The 27564-nt window shown below is 37.0% G+C and overlaps 1 protein-coding gene across 1 annotated transcript; it reads right to left on the bottom strand.

Moving 5' to 3' along the window:
• Positions 1 to 208: 208 nt before the first annotated feature.
• nit2 (nitrilase family, member 2) lies at positions 209 to 27564 on the bottom strand. Its single transcript, XM_039744999.1, has 10 exons — positions 27480 to 27564; positions 25091 to 25209; positions 20109 to 20229; positions 8145 to 8233; positions 6318 to 6411; positions 6084 to 6158; positions 5577 to 5655; positions 3670 to 3768; positions 2595 to 2650; positions 209 to 2213 (listed from the first exon to the last, which is right to left on the bottom strand). The coding sequence occupies exons 1-10, from the start codon at positions 27526 to 27528 to the stop codon at positions 2119 to 2121; spliced, it is 876 nt and encodes a 291-aa protein (XP_039600933.1). The 5' UTR covers positions 27529 to 27564; the 3' UTR covers positions 209 to 2118.

The following is a 27564-nucleotide window of genomic DNA, read 5'->3' as shown; positions in this document are numbered from 1 at the left end:
CATTTACTTGTCAGGGAACCAAAGTGAGGTTATCTGGAGCTGTGCAACAGAATGTGGTTTTATTTTTAAAGGTGTAAGATTAAGAGTACCCTATGAATTGCTTCAGATAAACTCACTACACTTGTGCACGGAGTTTGGGAAGAAAAAGAATGGATTTTAGCTTGTCCACCCTCACACATGCCAAATAATATGGGAAGAAGAGAGAATCTGAAGTTGGTTAATTTATTATCAGTTTTGCCTTTGACATGTTGGAGGGATTTCCAACCATTAGAATTTTATCAAGGTAACCGAATCACACTTGTTTCAAGAAGCAAAATAATACAATATATTGATAAAGACAAGGATTATAGAAATCTGATAACTGCATATATACTGATATAAAAGACAGGGCAAAACAAGACAAACGTGCAACACAGAAGAGGTTGACTGTTTATTGGCTACTTAAGAGTTCTATTTATCATGACACAGATAAACAGTTTTTGAGAATGAGCTCTGAAATGTGAAGTTGTCGCTATTGTTGGTTTGGGTTTAAGTGTACTCCTCTTTGTGATGTGGTTCTTTGTTCATGGTGTGCTATGTTTTTCTCAGGTTCTTTGCTGTGTCCTCTGCAACTTTATAGGAAAAGCATTACTTGTTCTGGCAGAAGAGTTTAGGCTCTGAAGCTCTCTTCTTTAAGCAGCAGCCTTTACTCAAGTCTTCTTAAACTGGGCTCAGTCACTGGCTTGATCTGGCAAAGCAGATCTCAGCATTCAAGTCCATAAAGAGAAGAGATTGTCTGCTTTGTGTTCCACAGAGAAAGTCTTGTTGGTTTCAGGCAGAGAGAGAGAGCAAACCTTGAAGAGATGAATTCAGCTAGTTTTTAAAGAAGGGAGTAACCTCTGGAGATTGGATCGAGGTCACTTCCAGTTACAGAACCAGTGACTGCTCATAGGCATGTTATTTTGTCAATCAAAGTTGTCACTCACTGAATTATAGTTTTTTTGTTCAAACTTGAGAGTCTATTAGACGCCCCCATGTCTCAAGGATTCTGCCAGTTCAGTCAGTTCAACTCCGATTTAAATCTGTTATCAGAAGAAGTACAGGGCTGACCAAGAATGTTATGAGCTGTAGGTAATCCATTTTCTCATAAACACAGGTTGGGTGTAAAGCTGGATTTCTGTATCCTGTTAAATCTGCTGTCTTAACAGGCCTTGTGTGCACCTAAAAAGCCTAGCAAAATAGGAAATGCCAACTGTGACCTACAACAGCAATGATCCTTACTCAATACAATTCTTCAGTAAGTGTTGTGAGGGTTCAATAAGGGACCATCAACTAATCCAGAACTTTGCTGCTGGCTTAGGCTCTCACTCACCAATAACATTCAAAAAACAAAAATTACTGTGGCAAATTTCATGGTGGGTCTGGATGGGTAGTATTTCTGCTTTACAGTTCAAGTTGAGCCTGTTCTACCAGTATGTATGCGAGTTCTGCTCACACATCTCAAACATGTAACACATCTTAACTGATGACTCCACACCGGTGCTGTATATGGTGGCTGTGTGACCCTGCCCAGTGTCTGACTGGCAGCCTGTTCAGCGTTGGTTCCTGCTTTGCACTGGATGCTGCTAAAATAAGATCTGTCCCACCCCAAAACTGATTTAAGCAACTTTTATAATGGATTGTTAAATACTTCATTGTTAAATAAAAATAATTTCAGAATCTTCTTAAATCAACAATTCTGATGTATTCCAAATCTAATCATTCATATTTAAATTCTCCTTTAACACTCTTTCTTATTAATTAGAAAATCTTACATTCAAAAATAACTATTAGTGTGATCGATTTGTTCTGAATACATACAGTACCATTGTTACTTTAATGAATAAAAAAATCTCAAGCATAACTTAATCATCTTCTTAAGTTCCCGACTGGCTTTGAATAATTTCTCTTACAAGACCGTGATTAGTAAAACCAGATCAGTAGGTCATCCTAACCAGCTTAGTGTCCAAGTTCTAAAATAGCAAGCAATATCTATTTATTGATTGATAGTAAGGGAACAACTTTCTTGCTGGTTTTGTCATTTTTTTCTTTTCAAATTCATTCTGGGAGCTTCCTAAAATATTCAGGATGCAGAGTACTCTATCCCTCCTGAATGGCAGTCACTTTGTAAAGGTCATGACGCTTCTGAGTGTGAAGAGGAATCTGCTGCCGGACGTCAGTCAGATGCTGCATATCTACAATAAGGAGAAAAGGACAATGTAAGAAAAAGCATGAAGCCCAAGATTTTAAACAAAAAATAACACCCCATATATCTCATACTTCAATCTAGTTATAAAAACAGGACATAAAATAGTCTTTTAGATACAAGTATCATAATCAAAGAGCATACGTTGAGTGGTGCTTTGAAGATGCTTATATTGTGGTAGAGGCATTGTAAAAATCCTCAAAATCACAAAACTAAAGCATCAACTCCACAAATAACTAACTTAATGAATGCAGTGCCTAACACTGATTCTCCATCATTTATGAATTTGAAGGATAAAAAAAAAAAAAACAGCGAGTCAGGTTTGGATAGTTAAAACTCAAATGTGAAGATGGTGCAAGGTGCTACTTACCAATGTCGGCGTATACTATGGTCTCCTCTGAACCAGCTTTGGCCAGCACATCTCCCCTGAAATTAAAAACAAGATTGCTACTGTACCTATTGGCTTGTTTATATTTTAATTTCCATCCTCTACTCTTCCTACAATCTAACAAGAGGACTAGATATTAATAACCCAGCATAAGTAATAATAGGAATCTCTATGCTAGAAAAAGAAAAGAAAAAAAAAATCAGATATGCATTTCCATTGAAGATGTCACTAGCTGAGTATTAGAGTTATGATTATGGCTGAAGTTTTTGACGGGAAATCTTACAGATTGGCCAGAGGGTTACTTACAGTCACAAAGCAGAACATTCATTTCACTGTACAATTACCCTTCAGAATCAGACGGGTTCATGTCTCATTAGCATCCCAAATGTTTCTAGAACCACTCATTAACTTTTGGCTCCTGCTCAGTATGTAGAACCGATGCCAACAGAAGAATAATTTATGTGAGCCGTGGTGATGTTGTGGTGACTAACTGGTTTCCACTTGTGCCTTCAGGGAGGTCATCAGACTACAGTCAAGCCAGTGCTTCTCTGAGTGTCACGTTTTAATACTTGCGTCAATTATATGCATTGTTTTTATGAAAAGGTAATCAAAAGTACAGTGGATCTTTGATGAATTTTAATATGACTATTTTGCAAAAAAAAAAATATTTTTTATTAGAAATAAATCCATTAAGTAATATTTTGAAGTATTATACCACACTGAATTTTCCAATCAAACAATTACTTAATTCCACTTAATATTACAAAACAAAGAAAACAAAAACATCCCTTTTCCTCTTATGATTTGAGGTTTATTCCTGCATATAAAGATAAGTACAATTTTGTTCAGAATTTCTAATGCTGGAAAAAGAACAGATAATTTCAGGACCCACAAGGAATTGACTTCCACCAATAAAAATATCTTCACTTATCTGAGATTTGTGCGTTGCCTTGTTTGTTGTAATTATATCTGTTTAGGATACTTTTTCTCTGTATGATGTATGCATATGCTTTAAAGGTGCCAGTTATGGAGGAGGTAGATTCAGTTAGGAACTCACCAGGGGCTGACCACTGTACTGTGGCCCCAAGCTACATAGGAAGCCTTCTCATCACGGGCCGGTGATGCCGTGGCTACATAAACCTGATTATCTATAGCCCTGCAAAAGACAGAGACAGAGAAAGTGTTTGCATAAAAGGAATTATTTACTAACATAAAAGACTAAAAGTTAGAAAGAGGACCAAAAGAAAAGTCATTACTTGAAACAACAGCTCAAACAGCAAGTGTCTCTGTGAAGCACTTAACATTTTTAATGTACTATGGGGCTTTGCCCCCTGCTTGCCAGACAACCCCCCCGCCCCCCACCTGCACTTAGCGCCAGCAATTTGGCGTTTCTGTCGCTTGAGTATGTGGATTTCACTTGCACCAAACAACAAAACTTTTAATTCTCATGGATAGGCCTCTTCATTGGGAAGAAACACTAATTTTCCCTGATGGAATAAAACGATCTACAAGTCTCCGACTTAAAGTTTAAAGCCAAACAATATCTACATACTTCTGTCATATCACCTATGTCCATATAATTCAATCTCTTCTCGCTTTTACCTTTTCATCAATATTGCATTGAATTTTGATTCTGTGTTTGTAATTACATCGTGACAATGCAACATATAACCACCAGTGAATGAATATTGTTTCTTTCTCACTACAAGAAATATGTCTGACAATAGCATTCATGCAAATGAGAAAAGATTGAACCATGTGTGTGGTTATGTGCGCAGGACTTTTTCAAATCTCTGTGCATAAGCTCTTGTCTTGCGGGGCTTAAAATTTTCTCTTGCGAGATTTCAATTTCACCAAACAACAAATCTTTTAATTCCCACAGATATGCCTCTTCATTGGGAAGAAACACTACTTTGTATTTCCCTGATGGCAACACTAATTAGATGATCTACAGGTCTCCGACTTACAGTTTAAATCCGTATAATACATTCGATCTCTTTTCGCTGTTCACCGAGTAATAATTTCCGTTTGTTTGTGCTAATGCGATCTTTAGAATTCTTTTTTTTTTTTTAAGACTTTCGAATTTTCATACTTCCATTATCTGTAACCTGCTCTGCATGTGTACTGCACCAACATTTTTGAATTAATTCTTTATGATGTTCTGCTTTGTCATTTATTTCCGACCCGGTTAATTCTCTTGGCACAAAGACTCATCTCGCAGGACGTGAAAGTGTCTCTCTGAGAAAATCACGTCTCATCTCCTTCTAAGATTTTTTTTTTTTAATAGTAGAGAGACATTACGACATAGTACACAGAAACACACTCATATGTTTAGTGTACAAGCTGGTTAAGCATCTTGAATGCCTTGAAGGAAGCTATATTAATGGAAGACTCACTGACATGTTGGAACAGAGAAAATACCTTTATTTTTATAGTTTTAGGGTAGCCACAGTCTATAATACAGATGCATAATATATAAAATAAACTTAAGGTCACTTTAAACATATTAAAAAAGCAGTAAATCACATATAAACATGACTGACACATCTACAATAAATGTGGTATTTTTTAAGTTATTATTTACAATCACAAGATGCTGTCATTTGTCCTTATTGCTAGAGCTGGAAGTTTTTCAAAAAAATAAAATAAAAAATGCATTTCCCAAAATGCAACTTTATCGTCAAAACCATCCTGCAATTCATCACTATTCCGAAGAATTTTAAATGAAGCAGTATATCATTTTACAGATTCTTCTCTGTATACAGTTCACACATTTTGTGCTGCTTTTATAAATCATTGATACAAAGCATTCTTAAACTGCCATTTTGCAGCAGTTTTAGAGTGCATTTCACAGTTTATGCTGCCATAAAGTTATTTACAAAACAATTAAGATAATTACAAAAGAAAAGTAGCTTATCAACTATAGAAATAAGTGGGTAGTGCCCACCTGACACCAACACTGACCTCCCCCTCTGCAGCAGTTCCCAGTGGGCTGGTCCAGTGGTCATGTTAAAGGCTCCTGGATAAACTAGCAGGTGGCATCCTTGAGAAAGAGAAATTGCCAGTAATATAAATGCCTGGCATATTATTTCGTTAAAAGATTTGGGGCTATTAGGTGCGATTTGGTGTGATAAAGCTGGGTGTAAATTTTAGGCTGCAATCAAATAGAGACTTGCCCTTCAAAATAGAAAAGTATTCTAAGTATTCTTCAAAAAAACACCTTGAAAACAAATCTAAAAATACATTTCTTCAAAATGTAGATAAATATCTGTACTTTCAGCAAAGACTCACTGCATAAATTGACAAATAATATCCAATAAATGAATTGTAATCACAAACCCCTACCACTCATGAATGAGTTTGAAAAAAGTTCAAATAGCTAATATTTCTCTAAAATAAGCAAGTGATGCACAGTGCTTCAGTGAAGAATGCAGAAACAAGAATTCAGAAGCAAAATATCACTTATCTGACCTTTTTGAGTATAAATCTGTGCCAGTTCTGCAAAACGAAGGTCATAACAAATACCCACTCCAATCCTGCAAAAAGCTGCAAAGACAATGCCATTTATTTAAGCAGTCTCACACATTTCTGATGACAGGACACTAAAAACAGTAAAGGAGAGCAGGCTTCTGGTCCAGTATTAAACATTCCATTCTCTCATGCTAGACTTCAGTAGAGATCAAATTAAAATATACCAGGACTTACGAGTGTCAAACACAGAATAGCTGCTTCCTGGGCTGAGTGTTTCTGATTCCTGAAAGCGGATTTTTCCTGGAACATCAATGTTAAACAAATGGATCTAATTTTAAAATAGAAGAACAAATTCAAATTTAAAAACAGAAAAGACTTGGTCCTAAGTCTCCAGGTATATTGACTTATCTGCCTGATCTTTAACTTTTCATAAATGTTAAAATTACTGCCTCTAATCAAATTACATAAGCTACCATTACATGCAGATAAAAACACAAGCAATACTATTATCAAAAGTATCTCAAAGTAATGATTTTTTACATCTTTTTGAGGCTTATTGAAAAATATATAATATATGAGAGGGAGTCAAGAGCTAAAGTTAGAAAATGGGATTTATCAGAAAATGTAACAAACCTTAACAACCCTGATAATGTAATCTCTCAATGTATTGTCCACCCTTCTCAATGCACTAGTGCCACCTGCCTGGAAGTGCCTGGATTTCAGCAGAATTAAAAGTTTTGTCTTGTCCTCACAACCACTCGTGCACCAGAGTAATTGTCAAAACACTACATGCCGAGGGCTACTACAGTCACTAGTGTAAGTTACTGTGACTTGCTGGAGACCAATGTGAAGCTGGCTATTTCATAGATAGATAGGTCTTTATTGTCATTGTCACTTTCACAAAAAAACAAGAAACTGAAGGTGCTGTCGACTCAGTGTGAGGCATAAGAGTTAAATAACAAGAAAAGGAATAGTAATAAAAGTTCATCTAAGCAGCATGGACTGCTGTCTCAAGGAGTCCTTTTGCTGCAAGACAATGCCTGCCCACACACTGTGTACCACAAGTTTTAGGTATTGCCTAATGTGCCTTATTCACCAGATTTGGCACCATTTTGGTCCCTTAAAAACAGCTGGGTGGATGTCGATTCAAGACAGATGATGACGTGAAGAAAGCAGAGCACAAGTGGTTGCGAGGACAAGACAAAACTTTTTATTCTGCTGAAACCCAGGCAATTCCAGGCAGGTGGTCCAAGTGCATTTAGAAGGGTGGAGAATACATTGAGAAATGACATTATCAGTCTTGTTAAGGTTCTTTACATTTTCTGATAAATTCCATTTTCTAACTTTAGCTTGACTTCCCCTCGTATAGTATAAAGTGGTTTGAGGAGGTTATGTTTATATAAGTATGTGTGCATGAGTGTTTCTTTTATTTTAAAGCAAACCATATTGCCAATTAATTGTGAATTTCCCCTTGGGATTAATAAAGTATCTATCTATTTATCTATCTATTAACATTAAACTATTAAATCAATAATTTTTCACAAATAATAAAAAACAGTTCAACAATTTTCCAGTCTTAACAATTATACAGAATTATTTAGCCATGCATCATATAAACATTCTAAACTAAATCAGAGTATTCAAAGGATTTACTTCAGTTAAAGTGAGTACAGAAGGCATAAAAAGGAAGAACAAGCAATCAACCTTTATTTTCTACAACATCTTTCAACCCCAGACACTAGGTGACACAGACATATAACACAGCTGAGTGTATATTTTTACCAAAACTGGAGCACATGCATCTTTATCTTTCTCCACTTCTTCAAAACTGTCACTTTTATTTTAATTAGATTGTTTACCATCTTTCTTTAGTTTACCACTGTGCCAGTGTTAAATTATGTGCAGTATCCAGGTGAAAATGACTACTGAAACATTTTTGCAATAATGCTTTAAACTGGTTTGTAAATAAATAAAGCAACAAATTACTGAGTAAATTATCAGTTACATTAGAAACATCTGATAGAGTACAGAACCCTGGAGGTTAAAATGACTTGTACAAACCTTCCTGTGTTTCAGAAGTAATGAGCCATCAGGTCCAAATACCATGCAGGTATTATAAAGTTTTCCCCCATCTTCCTCTGGGATGGATCCTGAAAGGCAAGATGCAAGCTAAGGTAAAGATCAAATATCATCACAATAAATAAGTGATGCCAAAGTGACACACTTGTTTTCCAAACAATAGTGTAAAAACTCAAAATTAGAAAGAACCCTCATAATTTCTAAAAGTTGTATGCAATATTTTTTTTTAAACTTTTATAAATATATATATTTAAAGAGAGATACAGAGCAAACACATACTGTATGTAAAGTACATATATACAGGGAGTAAAATAAGTATTGAATGTGTCAACGTTTTCCTCAGTAAATATACTTGGAGAGCAAACACTAATTGGGGAGAAGACGCTGGCGTTTAATGTTCGCCACTTCTCCCCCTGACTTTGTTTGGAGTCTGGGTTTAAGTTTAAGTTGTTGTTGTTTATTCGCCTGACGCCCGGATACACTGTTTTGCCGTCTGCTGTGGATTTTATGGGTTTTATCAAATTTTCTTGTTTACTCACCTGGGGCCTCATGTATAACGCCGTGCGTAGAACTCGCACTATAACATGGCGTAAGCACAAAAGCCGAAATGTGCTTACGCACAGAAAAATCCAGATGCAGGAATCTGTGCGTACTCCAACTTCCACGTCCTTCAATTACATAAATCCCAATCAGCGTGAAAACTAACGCTCGTGCACGCGCATTATGTAACGCCCCAGATCCTCCCAGAATTACGCCTATTTGAATATGCAAATCAATATAAATCGCCCTTAAGCTCAGCCTTCTGTGAAAAGACAATGGGAAAAGCATGGGGAAAATATAAGAATTTCAGCGAATACCAAGTGGAGGCAAAGGAAAAACATACTATTTGTTCAAATAAACCGTGGTATAATCAACAAAATGAAGTTGATCGAGTGACATAGCGTGTTGGAGAAACTTGAAAGCTCACATTCACAAAATCGCACAGTGCCGGAAATAAAAAAGAAGTCACATATCAAAGTTGCCGTGAAAAGAAGTGTTGTAAGCCCACTGTCTGAGTGTCATATGAAAGTTTATTAGGGTACAGAGAAAAAAGGCACGAAATGTCAACTTTAATCTCGAATTTTCCACTTTAATCACGTAGTTTATTTTGTCATTTAGTAGAACATTATAAACTTCATCTTAAAATCGTTTAATTAACCAGTTTCTCAAAATTACATCGTAATTAAAGTAGCACGTTAAATGCTTTGTTTTGTATTTGATCTTCTAATCGTATGTGATCTATGTGTGTGAATCACTACTTGCTTCTTAAACTGGCTCTCTTCCTCCAACTGGACACAGAGTCCATTACATTTGTGATATTACAGCTCTCTGAATAACTAAAATACTGAGATGTATACATGATATCATTTTCATGATGATAGGAGCTAAAGCACATTATTAAACGTGTTTCATGAGCCTCGTGCTCATGACAAGCATTATCTTTTGTCGAAATTTGTCGCTGCGCTTTTAGCTGTGTTGTTATTTTCTCTTTCTGTTTTATATTCAATATATATTGGCGTAGCCGCCACTGCAGTCAGTGCTTTTCTTTCCCCAAGTAACAGATCGCCATACAATCAGCTCTGTAATAGACGTTAAGCCATCTGTAAGCTTAGCGCCGATTCTTCAAAACGTTTAAAGAACATTGAAATATCTTCGTAGTACATGTTTAATTATTCTATCCTTCACGACACTCCCAGTGAAGAATATAGATTATTTAAATGAAGTTAAAGTTTTATGAACATATTTTGCTGCATTTCACCTTAAAAAATGATATCGTCATCATATGTAAATACGCGCTTTATAAAGTGGCCCAGGTTGTGAGATATTATAACTGTAGTGCAAGTTTACAGTGGGGTGATTGTACTTATAAGTACAAACCGTTCTACAAGGAGCAATTGATTGAGTGCATTTAAAGTTCTTGGGATTAAACTGTTTCTGAACCGCGAGGTCCGTACAGGAAAGGCTTTAAAAATTTTGCAGTGGCTGAGACAGCGTGTCCTTAAAGCTGTATACCGATAATTCTCTTTCCGATCAGCTGCTGCTGTGATTCACACTCAGATACAGTGATATAAATACTCCGAGTCGTGCAGTGAGAGTAATATGGAAAAAGATGATCCGCTGTGGCAACTCCTAACGGGAGGAGCTGAAAGAAGAAGAAGAAGAAGAAGAAGGAGAAGTGAGAGTAACAACGCTAAAGCAGTTATGGTATTTGGAATACTATGGCTGTTCCCTGGACCATTATATTGCTACAAGTTAATTACAATCAGATGCATTACACTAATAAACAATATGCGGTTAGTTTCTGTGTATTTATAAAGCCGTGTCATGAAAATAATGAGTAATCACACAAGAACAGTACCATTGCTTTGACGCTGGGTGCCGCCAGTTTGCAAAACCGAGCGGAGAACTTGCGTACAACAAGGCATAAGGTACCGTGGAAAAGTGTGTGGCTTTACGCCAAGTGTAGGTTTTATACATCGCGATTTGAACGTGGAAAAGTTCTTACGCAACATTTCTGTGCGTACGCACCGTTTATACATGAGGCCCCTGGTGCCTGGATATACGGTGTTGTCATCCGTTTTGGATTTTACAGCGCTGTCTGGATGGCATTCCTTCCATTTGGTCAGAATGTTGTTCAGGTATTCCAGCTGACAACTTCGCCGATTTAATCCTGGAACCAATGCTGAAGTTGCTATCCCTATTGTTGAAGAACTTGGGCTTCTTCGCCATCCTCGGTACATTCATAGAGGCTCTGGTCGAAAGTTTATCTTTCATAATCAGCAAAAGTGCTCTGCTACCAGCATTCCATCTTTCTGGTCACTCGTCGCACATTTGAACATCAGAGGACTGTTGCTCCAACTGCTATTAACATTGGAAGTATTGCGAGATCTCTGCACTCTAGCATGGGAAATACCCGAGCCATTGTGAAAAATGCTGCGATAGCCCTACATCCTCAGTTGGAAATGTGTGATGGAGCGGATTTTAAGCTGCGTGGAGTGGATTTTAATGTTTTACAACCTGTACAGAGATTTACTCCACAGTTATTGGTCAAATTTGAATTGTTTAATTCTCAATCCCTTGGTAATAAATCCAAATTGATTGAAAAACATATTAGGGAGAAAGGACTTGACTTCATGTGTCTAACAGAAACCTGGCACCAGTCAGAGGTTTACTCTGCTCTAAATGAAGCCTGTCCTTCTGGCTAAAGCTACTTGGAGGCAGTGCACAGTACTAGGGTCCCCTAACTTGCTACCTGCAATATCTTCCTGCGAGTACCTTGCATTTAAATGTAAGCCCCCACTTCCATGACTGTTCTCCTTATTTATCGACCTCCAAAACCCAATTCTGCCTTCATCCTGGAAATGACTGATCTTTTCACACTTTGTGCTACTTCTGCTAACATCATAATCCTTGGAGATATAAATATTCAAGTTGACAATCCCACTGGTTATCTCACTGCTGATTTCCTTGAGCGGTTAGATTCTCTTAATTTAAAACAATATGTTAATGTCCCTACACATTCTAGGGGTCATACACTTGATTTGGTCATTTCAAATGCTGTCTCAATTAGTAATCTACAAGTATATAATATTGGTATTTCTGATCATAAAGTACTGTCAATGGAGCGGCCTTTTATCCCCTTCTTGCACCAAACCAAAACGACAGATTCATTTCAGAAATCTGAAGAACATTAATGTGGATGCCTTGGCCTTGGACCTTAAACGTCTCTCCTCTGATTTTACCAGCTCCTGCAAAGTTGATGACCTTGTGGATTTCTACAACCATTCCCTAAGCAAACTCCTGGACCTTCACGCCCCCTTAACATCTAGGTCCGTCTCATTTTCTTGCTCAGCTCCCTGGTATACCTGTGAGCTGCGTAAAATGAAGTCGGCTGGGCGTGTCCTTCAGTGGCGACTTAAGGCTTCTAGATTGACGGTTCATAAACAGGCTTATTGGGAACATAAGAGGGCGTATGCAGAAGCTTTGAAGGTTGCACGGTCCAGGTTCTATTCCACTATTATTAGTAATAGTGCCAAGAATCCCAAAAAGCTTTTCTCAACTATAAATCACCTTCTAAAACCTCCTTCATTTGTTTACTCTGAGATTACCGATGAGAGGTGCAACATGCATATCAATTTTTTCCAAACAAAAGGTTGATAACATTCGTTTGTATCTCTCTACCATAGACACAGTGCCTTTTCCAACTTTCGATTCATTGTCTGAGATTGTTCAGCCCCTTTGCTTATTCTCTGTTACCACATGGGAAGAGGTGGAGGCCGTTATCACGAAAATGAAATCGTCTACTAGTTCCCTGGACCCTTTCCCTTCAGCTCTGCTGAAGGCCAACATCTCTGCTGTCTCTACACTTATCACTAGGATTATAAATCATTCTCTTTTGTCTGGTCATATTCCTTCTGTATTAAAAACTGCTGTCATCAGTCCTCTATTGAAAAAAATCACCCTTGATCCTGAAGTTCTCTCTAACTATAGGACCATCTCCAATCTTCCATTTCTTTCTAAAGTTCTGGAGAAAATAGTTGCAGCTCAACTTCATGATCACCTCAAACTGAATAACTTGTTTGAGAAGTTTCAGTCTGGTTTACGCCCTGGCCATAGTACTGAAACAGCCCTGGTCAGGGTTACTAATGACCTTCCAATGACAGCAGATACTGGTTCTCCTTCTCTACTTATCCTTCTTGATCTGACAGCTGCTTTTGACATGATAGACCATAACATTCTCCTTCATTGCCTGCAATACACTATTGGACTTTCTGGAAATGTTCTTAACTGGTTTATATTATACCTGACTGGTAGAACTGAGTACGTTGCCTTGGGTAGCACAAAATTCTATATCCACAATGTTACCTGTGGTGTCCCACAAGGCTCTGTTTTGGGCCCTATTCTCTTCAACATCTATATGCTTCCCCTTGGAACTGTCATTGGCAGACATGGTTTATCCTTCTATTGTTATGCTGATGACACTCGGCTTTACCTCAAGACTACTCCCACCTCCTCTAATGCTCCCCTGCCAACATCTACTTTGACTACCTACTTGGAGGAGATAGAGGCATAGATGAGGCTTAACTTTCTTCAGTTGAACAGATCCAAAACAGAAGCCATCTTAGTTGGCACACCACATCATCTTCGTTCTTCTATCATTACTGGTATTACGTTCTCTGGTCAAAACATTCCTCTTTCTAGAACTGTCACTAATTTGGGTGTTAAGATGGATTCTCAACTCACTTTTGATACCCATATTAAATATCTTTGTAAATCTTCTTTTTATCATCTCAAGAACATTGCTAAACTCCACCCTATACTTACTCTGGCGGATGCAGAGAGGCTTGTGTATGCCTTTGTCTCCTCCAGGTTAGACTATTGCAATGCGCTTTTTATCGGAATTCCTGGTAAGAGTATCCAGAGACTCCAGTATATTCAGAACTGTGCTGCCAGAATTGTGATGAGGGTGCGAAAGTATGACCATATCACTCCTATTTTGAAAACCCTTCATTGGCTCCCTGTTTCACTTAGAATACAGTATAAGGTTTCCCTCCTTACTCATCAGTGTATTTATGGGCATGCCCCCCATTATTTACAGGAGCTCCTTACCTGTCATACTTCTTCACGTACCCTCCGCTCTGTACACATTAACACTCTTCAAGTTCCCAGAACTAAGCTCAGCAGCATGGGTGACAGGGCCTTTTCTTCTGTGGCTCCGAGACTGTGGAACGCCCTCCCAGATTACCTGAGAGCCCCACAGTCGATTGATGTTTTTAAATGAGATTTAGAAACTTGTCTTTTATAAAGATATTTTATTATTGAAGTATTTTTTTTAGGGTTTTTTTTATTACTTTATTTTACTCTGCAGCACTTTGAGATTGTTTATATAAAGTGCAGTATAAATAAAATTTATTATTATTATTATTATTACTTCTAATAGGGCTATTGACATGAAATCTACACCAGATGTTGGTAACAACCCAAGTATTCCACACATAAAGAAATCAAAACAAATAATAACATAAAAAAAGATTGTGTAATAATGTGAAATGACACAGGAAATAAGTATTGAATACGCTTACAGAAATTTTTATAAAACTAAGTAAAAAAAAGCCTTTGTTGGTAATGACAGCTTCAAGACGCCTCCCGTATGAAGAAACTAGTCGCTTGCATGTGATGATGCGGGTTCTGCTTCAGGCTACCGTCTAGCTTCTGAGAGCTCTTGAATCTGACACCGTCGGTAATGTAACCGGATGAGCTGATCAGTGAGGACATCACAAAACAAGGGGATGGAGCAAAATGTGCAAATGTAACCGGATGAGCTGATCAATGAGGACATCACGAAACAAGGGGATGGAGCAAAAATGTGCTTTTATAAAAAAAAACCAAAGCCAAAACAAAGAGTTCAAATAAATAGTTCAGTGTTCATAAACAATCCTTAAATAAATAATCCAATTAAAAGTGAACAGTGGAGGTTAAAATCTAATAAATAAATCCTTTTAAAACTTGGTTAAAAACAATGGCTGGAAGCAGTCCTTTTTTAAAACAAAGCCGGGTGCCTTCTTCCTACTGGCGACTCCCCTGCTTCTCCCATCCAGGCTATGCACCAGGGGAGTCATCCTACCTGCAGCTGACCTTCTCCATTTGGCTGGTCTGGTGGCCACCCAATCCCTGGCTTCGCTCAGCCCTCGCCAGACCGAGACTTGGCTTCCCACAACAGCCAGGACGCTCACGCTGGGGTTCTACTCCAAACCTCCGACTCCAGCTGCCTTCATTGTGGCAAGCCAACCTTCTCCTGGTCACTCCTGCTCCACACAAGCACTCAGCAGGAGCAACCACTACCGTCGGCCCCTAGGTGCTGGCCAAACACCCCGCTAGGGCTTGCCTCTCCCAGCTGCCTGCAAACATACGTGAGTCTGTGCTCGCTCACTCACTTCCAGCTGCCTTCTTCCTTAACCTCCATTCCCTTTTCTTTTTACTCTCCCCCTCCACATTCGCATTCCTATTATATATACTGTAATGTGGACATGGTTCAGGTGTGGCGATTAGCAGCTCCTAGCATCAATTTTGGGTGCAAACCACCATGCAGAGATTACCTATTTAAAAAACTGGCCTTTTCAACCCGAGCTGTGGACCCGCTACACCACAATGCATTGCTCAGGTGTAAGTTTGGCCCTTTCTTCCAAACAAACTGTCTTCAAATCGTGAACGTTCCGGGGCCTCTTCTATGAACTCTAATCTTCAGTTCTTTCCATAGATTTTCAGCTGGATTCAAGTTGGGTGATTGGGCCATTGTAGCAGCTTTTTCTTTCTCTGAAACCAATTGAGAGTTTCCTTGGCTGTGTGTTAAGGATCATTGTATTTTTGAAATGTCCACTCTCGTTTCATCTTCAGCATCCTGGTAGATTCATGCAGATTCTTATCAAGAATGTCCCGGTACATTTCTCCATTCAACCTTCCTTCAATTATATGAAGACAGCCAATACCATATGCTGAAAAACAGCATGTTTTTGGAGTGATGTGCAGTGCCATTTCTCCTTCAAACACAGTGTATGCAATGACATCCAAAGAGTTCAATTTTGGTCTCATCTGACCAGACTATATTCTCCCAGTATTTCACTGGCTTATCCAAATGTTGTGCAGCCAACTTTAAAACGAGCTTCAACATGCTTTTTCTTCAGCAGTGGAGTCTTGTGTGGCGAGAGTGCATAGAGACTGTACCGGTTGAGTGCATTACTTGTTCTCTTTGAAACAACTGTACCTGCTAAGGGTTTTCTAAAACTCTCCACGAGTAGTCCTTGGCTCTTGGACAACTCTTCTGATTATTATTGTGACTTCTCATTCAGAAATCTTGCGAGAAGCACCTGGTCGTGGACAGTTTATGGTGGAATGATGTTCTTTCCACTTCTGGATTATCGCCCCAACGGTACTCACTGGAACATTCAGAAGTTTAGAAATACATCTGTAACCAATGCCCTCAGTATGTTTTGCAACAGTAAGGTTGAGAAGGTCTTGAGAGAGTGCTTTGTTTTTACCCATGACAAGATGCTTCTTGTGTGACACCATGCTAATGAGAAACCTTTTAATAAGCCACCAATTAGGACTAAACCAGCTGATATTAATTTGCACTGATAGGGGCCAGGATTGCTTTCTAAATACTGACAGATTTCGGCTGGTTTCTTGGCTTTCCATGCTTTTTTGCACCTCCCTTTCTTCATGTGTTCAATACTTTTCCCCTATGTCATTCCACTTTACTACAAATACCTTAATTTATGGACTTTTGTGTTTTGATTTCTTTGTATGTGTGGATTAATTGGGTTGTTACTGACATCTAGTGTAAATTTCATGTCAATGGAGAAAAACGTTTAATAGTTATTTTCCAAGCTGTATACAGTGCAAGGACCCCAGGATGTCTTTTGGATAGAGTCTGTATGTGAGAACTTACAAAGAGTTTTCTTCAACAATTCAAAGACTTGTTATTGTTGAATTGCCTCTTTATTTGGCCTAGAGTGAATAACAATGTGAGTGTTCATGATACACAATGTTTGTTTATTGCATTGCATTTGTAAGTACTGGGTTCAATAAATTGAAATAATAATCAAAACACTGTTGTATTTTATGGTTTTTTTTGGTGCAAAACACACACTACTGCAGTCGGATTGTCATGTAATCCATTTTCCTTTCAGCAACACTTTGGGCCACGGTGCATCCGAATTGTTCAAGATTATTATGACAGCAGATCAACCTGTGGGTCAGGCCAGTTACCTCTGGATTAAATATGCCTGCATTGCTAATGTTCAGGCTATCACCTGGAATGTAATGGTTTAGTTGTTCAGTTTCTTCCTGCATTGTTAAAGCCTCCCAATTTGAATGGGTTCACATTTTCCCTTTTGCTGAATTTGCACACAACACATTTAATGCCTATTTTCAAATGTCAACTTTGCGTGCGATTTTCAGTTTAAAATCACCTTTGACTCAGTTTTAGACCTCTTTACATAATCGTTGGCTCCTCGTTAGGGAACATTTGTCTCCATTGCCAAGTTCAAGGCCGTAGCTAATAGGGTTTGCAGGGTGTCTCCTCCATTCACAATAGGTCACAAGGTGTGGTTATCCTCCAAATTTTTTTAATTTTAATATATATGTATATATATGTCATGTAAGAAGCTGGGTCCTAGGTTCATTCATAATTCATTCATTAATCATAAAGAGAGCGATGTTGGTTTCTTCTAAATTGGCTTTGCTGGCTCATATGTGGGTACAATTTTTTTTCCCCATGTCTCCCAATTGAAACCCTGTCAACATTCTTGGTTTTCTGTGATTGTAATATTATCTTTCTTTGTACTGATGTGTTATTTAACTAAAAATGCATGTAACCACAGTTAGGTTGACATGTTATCCATTTTGCTTCTATTGGTCTCAGTGCTGCTCTAGGCCTCTGCAAGTCCCAAATGGTTAAGATTCTTGTGACAGCAGGTCAACCCAAGGGTCAAGCCAATTATCTCTAGGTTAATTATACCCGCATTGCCAATGTTCTGTATTGCTCAGTGGATAAATTCTAAAACTTTTCTTTTGTGTAGTAGTTAGCAGCAAAGATGGTCAAAAATCAGACATTTATTGTAGGGGGCTTTCATTACTTTTTGTATTGTTTCTTTTGTTATCTCTTTATACACAAGTCTACAATGCTGGGACCTTGAGCAGAAGGTTGGAAGAACTCAGGAATACTATAATGGAAAAAGTTTGACGAACACTGCCATAAACTTACCCCTGCCTTTTTCTGACATATTTTCTTTCTTTTACTGCCAGCTTCCAATTCAGAATATAACTAGAAATCATTCAATGCTTGGCATTACATTATGATTCTTTTTACTGATAGTCAAGATTACCACCCAGGATGAAAGGATCAGTATATTGGGTATAATGGCAGTTCTAAGCAGAAGAAAATGTAGCCATTCAAGCTTAGCACAGTTTGTTGATTTCACTTGAATACTCTTCTTGGTCTCAGACACTACACACATCCCAAAAGAATATCTGAGAAGCAACAATGTTAATACAGAGTGATTCCACATTTTGAAACTGTACATGAAATATAAAGATCTCTGACAGTTAAAAAGACATGTTTGTCTGTGTGCTCTTGGGACTCAATAACCAGCTGGCCTGATTGTTTCAAATATTAAATTTCACACAAGAGTGGGCTCATGGGTTCGTGGTTTTTTTTTTCTTCAAGATCTTATGTCATACTATAGCCTGTCTGTCTCTTCCTCACCGTTTTTTTTTCCCCATATGCAGCATCTTAACTTATTTTTGTGTTTTTCCCTTTATTCAAAGATTATCACAAACATAAAGAGCACTAAATATAAAACTATGTGATAATATGAATAGGGTATTGTCTAAAAATAATACTGGTGCTGCAGCAGTTCACAGCACGTCATTATAAAAATGTCATAATATCAAAAGGAACTCAATTGACAGACATGAGTCCATATAATGACAAGAGAACAGTCACAGTTAAAGGATACAATATGTAGTATGGTGGCACTTAAAATGACTTAAAATTTTTAAGGTCTGAACCATTTTTTCAGTTGCAAAGTGCTTGCTGTCTGTTTCCATAAAATTTTACGGATTTAAAAAAAAAAAAAAAAATCTAGCGGTGTCACATTCAGCTTGAACTAGAATTGCTTTTGGTGTTGTTTCAACTTCAGATGTTGGTTTTACTACCGTACTAACTGCAGGTAAATTATGATACTTACTATTGTTTTACAATATCCTTTGAAATTTACGTCTTTATCACTATTGCCTGCCATTTTGTTGTTTACTCTTTGTAACAATTACAGTAATTTGCTTTTTGAATGTGATTGGGTGAGTTTTTAATTTGTGAGCTTTTTACAAGTTGTTTCTTAACTAATAGCATTTATATTATTTTATGGAAATGTGTTCTTATTTTACATCCTCTATACTTATTACTTAAAGTTACTGCATAATTATAATTAGGGTCAACGTTTTCAATGTCTACTTTGCAATTTGCTTGCACCATTTGTTTTGTTTGATTTTCATGTAATTACATGGCAGCAATTTGTCAGCACCTTTGACATGCAGGCAGAGTACAGTGTGGCTGCTTGATGAGCCAATTGCTCATATAAGTTGTCATAAGGTGGCATCCAATGGAGACAATTTTTTTTACACAGTCTGTGTAGCAACTGATCGAAAGTTTGATGCGACCAACCGACTATCTTTCGGTTAGGTCAAATGAATGGAATGCTTGCCCAGACTATCAAGCAGCTGTGCGTCGTGTCAGAGAACTGCGAGTTGTAAATGACTTTGCCAAAATAGACATTGCACTTATTCAGGGATTATAACTTTGCAATAACAACTGATAAGGAGAAAAAACAATACATTCTACAGAAAGTTGAAAGGCACAGGAAGTTGTTTCCTGACAGTAGAAAATCTAGTCATTTTCTAGTTAACAATTGTAAATGTTGTGCAAAACAATTTTGATTTACTGTTATCTGTAAAAGCACAGTAGAATGCTATTCAGAATCTGCAGAGACACTGTATTTTAATTTTGTATACTAGTGTCCAACATTAAACCTATGATGAATATTTTGAATAGTAAGCATCACATGTATGGAATTTCATTTATCTCTGAAACTTTCCATACTTTGTAACACCAGTAAAAATGCTGTAAATGAAACAAATTTTTTTGCCTTTCATGTAATGTGTACATTCAAAACATTCAGGTGTTAAGAGTTGAGAAATTGCAACATTTAATTTTTACACCCATTTAAGTGCCACCCTAATATATAGGGACATCTTTATTATGGTTGAAGATATATAAACACATAAATAAGGGTCTCTCTGGAGGGGAAAAAAATGACAGTCAAACAAGCAAAATGACCCAACACGACTCACCTCCAACAAGATAAATCCCACACTCCTTGGCAGCTTCAGAAAGTACTTGTGAAGTCTCCCCTGGGATCTTTTCAGCGTATTCAGGAAAAAATTTTGTTCCATATGGAGAGTTGAAACATTCCTGTGTAAAACTAGATCACTTAATTTTGTATAATCTATCATACTGCAAATTACTAAAAATTAATTTTAATATTTAACACTATATATCATAACATTAATTACATATAAACTGCATATCACTTATATTTTAATGGATATAATTATGAAAAATCTGTATACCATACTAAAACAGTAATAAGACATTTAAGCATTTCACAATGGTACCACATGATGACTGTTTTAACAGTTACTGTATATTGAAGCTAAATGGGTAAGATTTACATCAACGGTCTTTAAGTATTTAAGATGGAAAATTTTATTATCCCAGACTGGGAAAAATATTTGGTCATACTGTATGTGTTACAATGAAATTGTAAAAAAAGTGCAGAGTAAAATTCCTAATTGTTGAAAATAAAAATAAATCTATTATATTTTCATTTTACATTGCAGGAGAGTGCTGTACAAAATTATTGTGACTGAAATGTCAAAAAAGCCTTATATTCATATAGTACATGTTAGGTGGAACAACTGTCAAGTTTTAGTTAGAAACAGCATTTAATTAAAGAAAAATACATCATCATTTATTTAAAAGACCACACATCAAAAATAAACAATAACAGACTTTTATTGAAAAAACATAACACATGATATAATTTCAATATACTTACTGCTAGTTGTAAAAAACACAATCAGCTTTAAAATAATCAATTTTAACATTTCAGGCCAAAGGCAAAACTTATTGCTAAAAGCGTTTTTGCCCATTTAGGCAACATACTACTAGCTTAAACAAATCAAGGTTCAACAGAGAAAGGGTAATCTAAGACCATTCAGCAGAGACTTCTTACAAAAGTACATTTACTGTATGCACTAACAAGCAATGAAGAGTGAATTGTATGTGGTTGAAGCATCATGGCCACATCAGGTCATCATCTTTTCCACTAAAGACTTCTATCTGCCAGCAATATTAGATTTCTGCTGCAAAAGACCACTTAAGTGTAGGCCGATTGAATCAATGATTTACACACAGAGCAGAATATTTTCACCTGTAATGCTGGCATAAAATGAGCGCAGTGTGCACTGGAAGTTTCGATTTCAACTGCATAGACACATTAATAGTATTTTCATCCCTGCAAACATTTCCTTTCTGATGAGGAATGCAAGAGGTAAAATTTATATCAACAGTTTCGCCATATCCATATGGCCTAAAACCAAGAAACTGACCCACAGGTACAGTTATGTTTTCTTATGGAACAAGGTCATCCACTCTTTTCAACGAAGTTCAGAGTAGAGATGTTAAATTCCAAGACATTTGGTGAATGTTTTATATAAAGAATCAGAAGCATGTAAATACTTAAAATGAAATCTGAACTTATAAATAATGTCAAGCAACTCAAAATAGGCAGATTTATTGTTCATCTTATTCTTGGTGATTTCGGCTAAGTATTGGAAGGTAATGTAGACTGCAGTATGCCACTAGAATGTCTGGTAGAGCGATTCAAAATTCTCCACAGTTTATTCCATATTTTATGCTAATGTACATGGATGGTGCTTAAACATTGGGAGCCAGGGTGTAAATGTTTGGAGAATGCATTCTTTTTTCTGGTCTTGGCCACTTGCTGTGCTTGCTCTTTTTGTCTTTAACTCCATGCTATGGCAGGCATCAAGTGGCTGATAAAGTAGCTTGATTCTGCCTGCTTCTGTTTGTTTTTAGCCATTTCACTTCAACGTGTGAAAGGGGAATAAAATAGAAAAACATTCAAAAGGTGGATGGGAAAAACTTTATTCAGCTGGACATGACCTATTTAAACAACACAGAGTAAGACAGTTTTTAGTTACATGTGTGGCAACTAACTAGCAAATGCCAAGACGTAACTGACCATCAAATTTATTGATCACTCCTTTGCTGAGGGATTCAACATTGGAGGTACTAAAACACCACAAAAAGCTGTGTCACCACTCCAGTAGGAACCAAGAGAAAAGAACAATTAGAACACGTCTTTCAGTTTTAAACGCAATGCTCTCTGCACTACCAGCCTACCAACATGCCTGTCAGCCAAGATGCAAATAACACCATCAAGTTGCATGTGCTAATTGACATTATCAACTGTTATAAATGATGATAAAAATTGCTTATTGTATTCACAATATTATGTCCCAACCCTGAGAAAGTTCTGACATTTTTTTTCTTAGTCTGAACAACCATACTATAAAAGTAGGTGTCTCAGTCTCACTAAGGTACGCTCTCTCCCTAATTTCCTTGTTCACTGCCTCACTATAACCTCACTGCTATTTCCTTGCCTGCGTTATAAAAAGTGGAGCTGAAAGCGAGGAAGCACGTAATGGCTTAATAAATTCTGATCTAATTGTGTGCATTATTGCCATGCTTTCAGAGCACAGTGAAATTCTTTGTTGCATTTACAATCAATACACAACATACTGCCAAACTCTGGTGCCACAACACAATGAACTATAGAAACATATAAATCAGCTTATTTGAGGTTATCCTTACACCTGTTCCTATGTTTCCTAAGAAAACCACCAGCATGGTAACTGTATAAAATGATTATGCCTTAAGCTCTAAACAGGTATGATGTCAAACACCGTTCACTAAAACCCTTCGAATTTTATTGTTAAACATGTGCCAGTAAGACATGTGTCTCATCCACAGTTGGTTCCTGCCTTTTATCCATAAATAATAAAAAGTAATGTTTTCACAAGCAGGCAATAAGGGCTTTTTACAGCACAAACTCATCATTGCTACATCACAAGTATGTTTCTAAGATAAACAGCATTTAGTGATCTGGTAGAAAAAAAAATATATTTAAAAGAAAGGCTGAAAGGATTATTGGTTCTAATATCCTGGTTTCTAAGTATTAATGCGGGTAGAATTTTTCATTTGGATGGTTGCTATGGTGATTAAAAAAATGCTCAAAAATAAAAAATATACAGAACAGAAATTAACTGAGTTAATTGCTTAAACAAATGCAATTGATTTTGAAACACTGATTTGTTATATTATTTTGCTATTGTTTCACTTCGCTATGATTTTGTAATATTTACAGAATTGATAACCAAATTATGCAGTAGTCAACAAAAGTAGGTTTACAGTTGTTTTTGTGGAAAAAAAAAACATGCAGGTTATGATTACTACAATAGCTTTATTAACTCAAAAGAATGTCACAATGGCACAGTGCACTTAGGTGTATTCTCATAAGTGCTCCAATTGCTGGCCTGCATTATTTACACATTCTTGTAGTCTATTTGCTACACTCAAGCACACTTTAATTATAACAATAATAAGACAACTACGAAAAATATGAAGACAAACAAATACAATAAATACTAAATAAATAATAATACAGGAATAAACTCTGTGTCTGGCGTACTCACAACTGTAAACCTACTTTTCCTGACACCTGTATAATGTCATTTAAGGAATGAATTGTTGACTTCAAGAAAGAAGCAGCTTACTAAAAATAAGCCATTGTACCTCCCCAAAGTTTTATCAATGTGATCACTGATAAGAACTTTGTGTTACAGGAGAGTATTATGTGAAGGAAGGAGGAAGCTCCAAATATTAAAGACAGGGGAATTTTATATTACAGGAGTCCATCTCTACAGGAAAAAAGCCTGGACAGAAAAGGACAAGTAAAATTATGACTATGGAAGAGAAGTTGATTTGAGAAGTCAGTTGAAGACCCAATTACCAGTATATCTTTTCTTTCTCATTTGTCTGAAATTTGAGAGAATGATTAACTGCAGGAACAAAGCAGTTGAACTGGGGGGGTGGGTCATACTTGAGCGATTTCATTGGTGAATACTGCAACCCCACAATAAGTGGAAGATTGCATGCAGCAAGCTCTCTCTCTCTCAGACATTTTCAATCGTGAGAAGAGGACATTTCACTCTCTCTCTCTCTCTCTTGCTTGCTCTCAGCAGCTCCATTCATGGAGAAGGCAGTGCTATCCAACAGCCATACCAGTCCATATTCAGACCAGAGATCAATCAAAATACACTATGATGGACAGCCACCTGGTAGGCTAATAATGTCCAGGTTGTATTAATATTACTTCGCCAGCACTGATATTTGTATTTTGTTTCTATTTTAGGGGACATTATGTACGTAAATAAATGTGTCATTCTCTCGAATTGCCTAGGTTCACAGATGTAAAAGAAAGGGAGTATTTAAATACAATAGCATTCAATCCTGACAGTGTGGCAAGAATATGGTATTTGGATGATTCCATTATGATTTACAAAATAAAGAGTCTAAAAGGAAAAATACAGCCACCCTAGGGTCTTACCGTGACAAAAAAATTGTACATTTAGAGTTAACTATCCATCCATCATCCAACCCGTTATATCCTAACACAGGGTCACAGGAGGTCTGCTGGAGCCAATCCCAGCCAACACAGGGCGCAAGGCAGGAAAAAATCCCTGGGCAGGGCGCTACCCACCACAGTACAGTTAACTAGTTAGAACAATTTGTGTTTACCTACAATTAGTGGAAAGTTCACCGAGGTTTTATACAGTTGGTTATTTAATACATGGAAAACAAGTGAGAGCTGGCATGTGCATACTTGTAAACACAATCAACCTATTTTCTTGTGTGTCGCAAGATTTCCCTGCTTTTACAGGTTTAAATTGAAATTTAATAAGCAATAACAATTACTTCAATATATGTAGAAGATGAACTACACCTTACTTTGCTTATAGCCTTAGTCTTCTCTTAAAACAAAATCATTGGTGGCAGAAATTACACAGATCACTTGCAAAATTAAATCCATCATCAATAGTTACACTAAAGATTATTCTGAAACAGAATGAGATACAAATTATTCAAAACCACTGACAGTTTTACATATTGATTGAAGGTTACTTACCGGTAGCACTACAACTTTTGCCTTCTGCTCTGCTGCCTCCTTCACCAGCTTCGTTGCTCTGTTCAGGTTTTCCAGTTTAGCAGAAGACACCATTAACTGGATAAGCCCTATTCTAAATTCTGCAAAAAAAAAAACAGATTTTTTTAAAAGAACCTGGTTCTCCAGTTTTTAAAAATATAAATCTGTGTGTTTTAAAAGAGGTACTCTTTAAAAATGGGTGGCACATTGGTGCAGTGGTTAGCACTGCCACTTCATGGCTGCTGTCTCTGTGGAGACTGCACATAAAACTCTGAACTTTTTCCTCCCATGTTCCTAGAGATATTCAGGTTCATTGGCAATTCCAAATAAACCCCTACACAAATGTGAGAGGGTGTATCTGAGTGAGCTGTGGTTCACGGAGTCCTGTCCAGGGCTGTTCCAGTCTTGCATCCACTGCTGCTGGGATAGGCTCTGGACACCTGTAAGCCTAAACTGGACTAAGTGGGCTTTGAGAATGTTATGAACTCTTGTTTACCCTTGTGCTGCCAGACACTGTTCCAATTACATCATTAAAATCATTGATAACACCAGCATCTTAGGACCGTTCATCAACAAAGATGAAAAGACTTAAATAGATCAGATTGACTTTCTAAAGCAGTGGTTTCAGGACATTGATGCCAGCTAAAGCATGGGGCTGGACATACAGTACCATATATCTCAAAACATAGAAGGCAGACTATGTTTTCATCTACATTTGTGAGAATGTTGTAGAGGAGGTCAACAGATTTAAATTTCTGTGAACCTTCATCATCACATTCAAACTGCCAGGTATCATTATGAAATCTTAGCAATGTCTTTACTTCACACATCCATCTATGTTCGACAACATCAACAAGTGCAGAGTGGAGTTCATCCTCACTGGCTGAATCACATACTGGTATGAAAGCTGCCCAGGTGAGCACGACAAATGACTATATAAGATGGAGAACTTGGAATAAAATATTACTGGCACACAACTCTCTTTTGTTAAGCACATCTATAACACAAGTGGTTTTAGAAAGGCAAAAAGTACTACCGATTACCTCGGCTATACTTACACAATTACTTTTCCCTCTCCTCTATTTTGGCAAATGGTTTATGACATTTCTCAGTCATTCCACTAAGTTCATTAATAGTTCCTATCCTCAGGTCATATATGTGTACTAACTACATCAGTATATCCAATTTGAACATCTTATATATTTTGTGATACTGTATTTATTTTACAGTGTTTTATTCATTTTCATTTGTTTGTATCACACTGCTATTTTATTAATCTGTGGGAGAATGGCAAGTAGGAACTTCATTGAACTAAGTACACATAAAAACAAACTTGAACTTGAATATGCTCCAACGTGTAGAAAGCAGAGACAAAATCATTATATCTTTAAAGCTTTGGTGCTCTCTATACAAGGTGGTACTTTAAATAAACCCACTCAAATAATCCCATTTATAATATAGGTAGGGTACCCTGATGTTAAAATGGAAACCATAAATACTGTATATGTAATCAAACTCCAACAATTATGCAATAGATTGTCCTTGGCAAGTCAATTACAGTATATGTATACATGAGTTTAAGAAATTGTATAGTATGGTACTCTAAGGAAATATAAATAACCAAATGTGCACAGCAAACCATTCACTAGTCAGTTAATCTAATCAAAACAGTTGTAGTTTCCTTCCATTAAATATAAAACCACCATGGCAATAATAAACTAGCTACTTTGAGTGTCTTCCAAAGTAAAAGGGAACTTGGAGGGGCAGCCAAACCAAAGATCAGCCGATTCTTTAATGTAAATCAGATCTGGTTAGTATATCTTGCCGCTTTCCAAACCGGGGTATACTTGCTACAATACGAAACAATACGAGATATTATAGATGACATTGTAGAAACGATACAGAACCAGCGGGAATAAGCTATGCCAATTCGGGATCGAATGCTGACAGGAGTTTATCTTGCCAACATCGGTCGCAAAGGTAATACAGTAATTTCATGGAAATGATGATAGGACACAATTTAATTTCACTTCAGATTTACTAGTAAAAATGTGCGTGTTCGTTTTATGAAAAAAGAACGCATATGCAGCTGTCAGACATGAGTTGTAATTAAATGTAGCAAACACCGCTTTGATATATTTTTTTTGGCAATGAGGCACTTTCTAAACAACAGAATCAGCAACTAACGTTTTAGGGGTGATACACCCGTCAAAACGCCTATATCACAAATGACTATGAGGTCACCCTTTAAATGCTTTAAAACTTTTAATTCGATACCCAAGATTCTTAACAAAATTTCAAATCTTAACAATGATGAAGTTACAGTTTGCTACACATTTAACCCGGAGATATGTACTAAAAGTTCTCTTACTATTTGACATCGCAAAAGCAGACATATCGCCCTCAGCTGTTTCTTGCATGCTAGTGTTGATGCGCCGGTGGGCCAATCACTTCGG

Source organism: Polypterus senegalus, chromosome 2 (genome assembly GCF_016835505.1).
Source record: "Polypterus senegalus isolate Bchr_013 chromosome 2, ASM1683550v1, whole genome shotgun sequence".
NCBI lineage: Eukaryota > Metazoa > Chordata > Cladistia > Polypteriformes > Polypteridae > Polypterus > Polypterus senegalus.
Note: the sequence above shows the minus strand (reverse complement) of the source record. Positions and strands in the feature narration are given on the sequence as shown.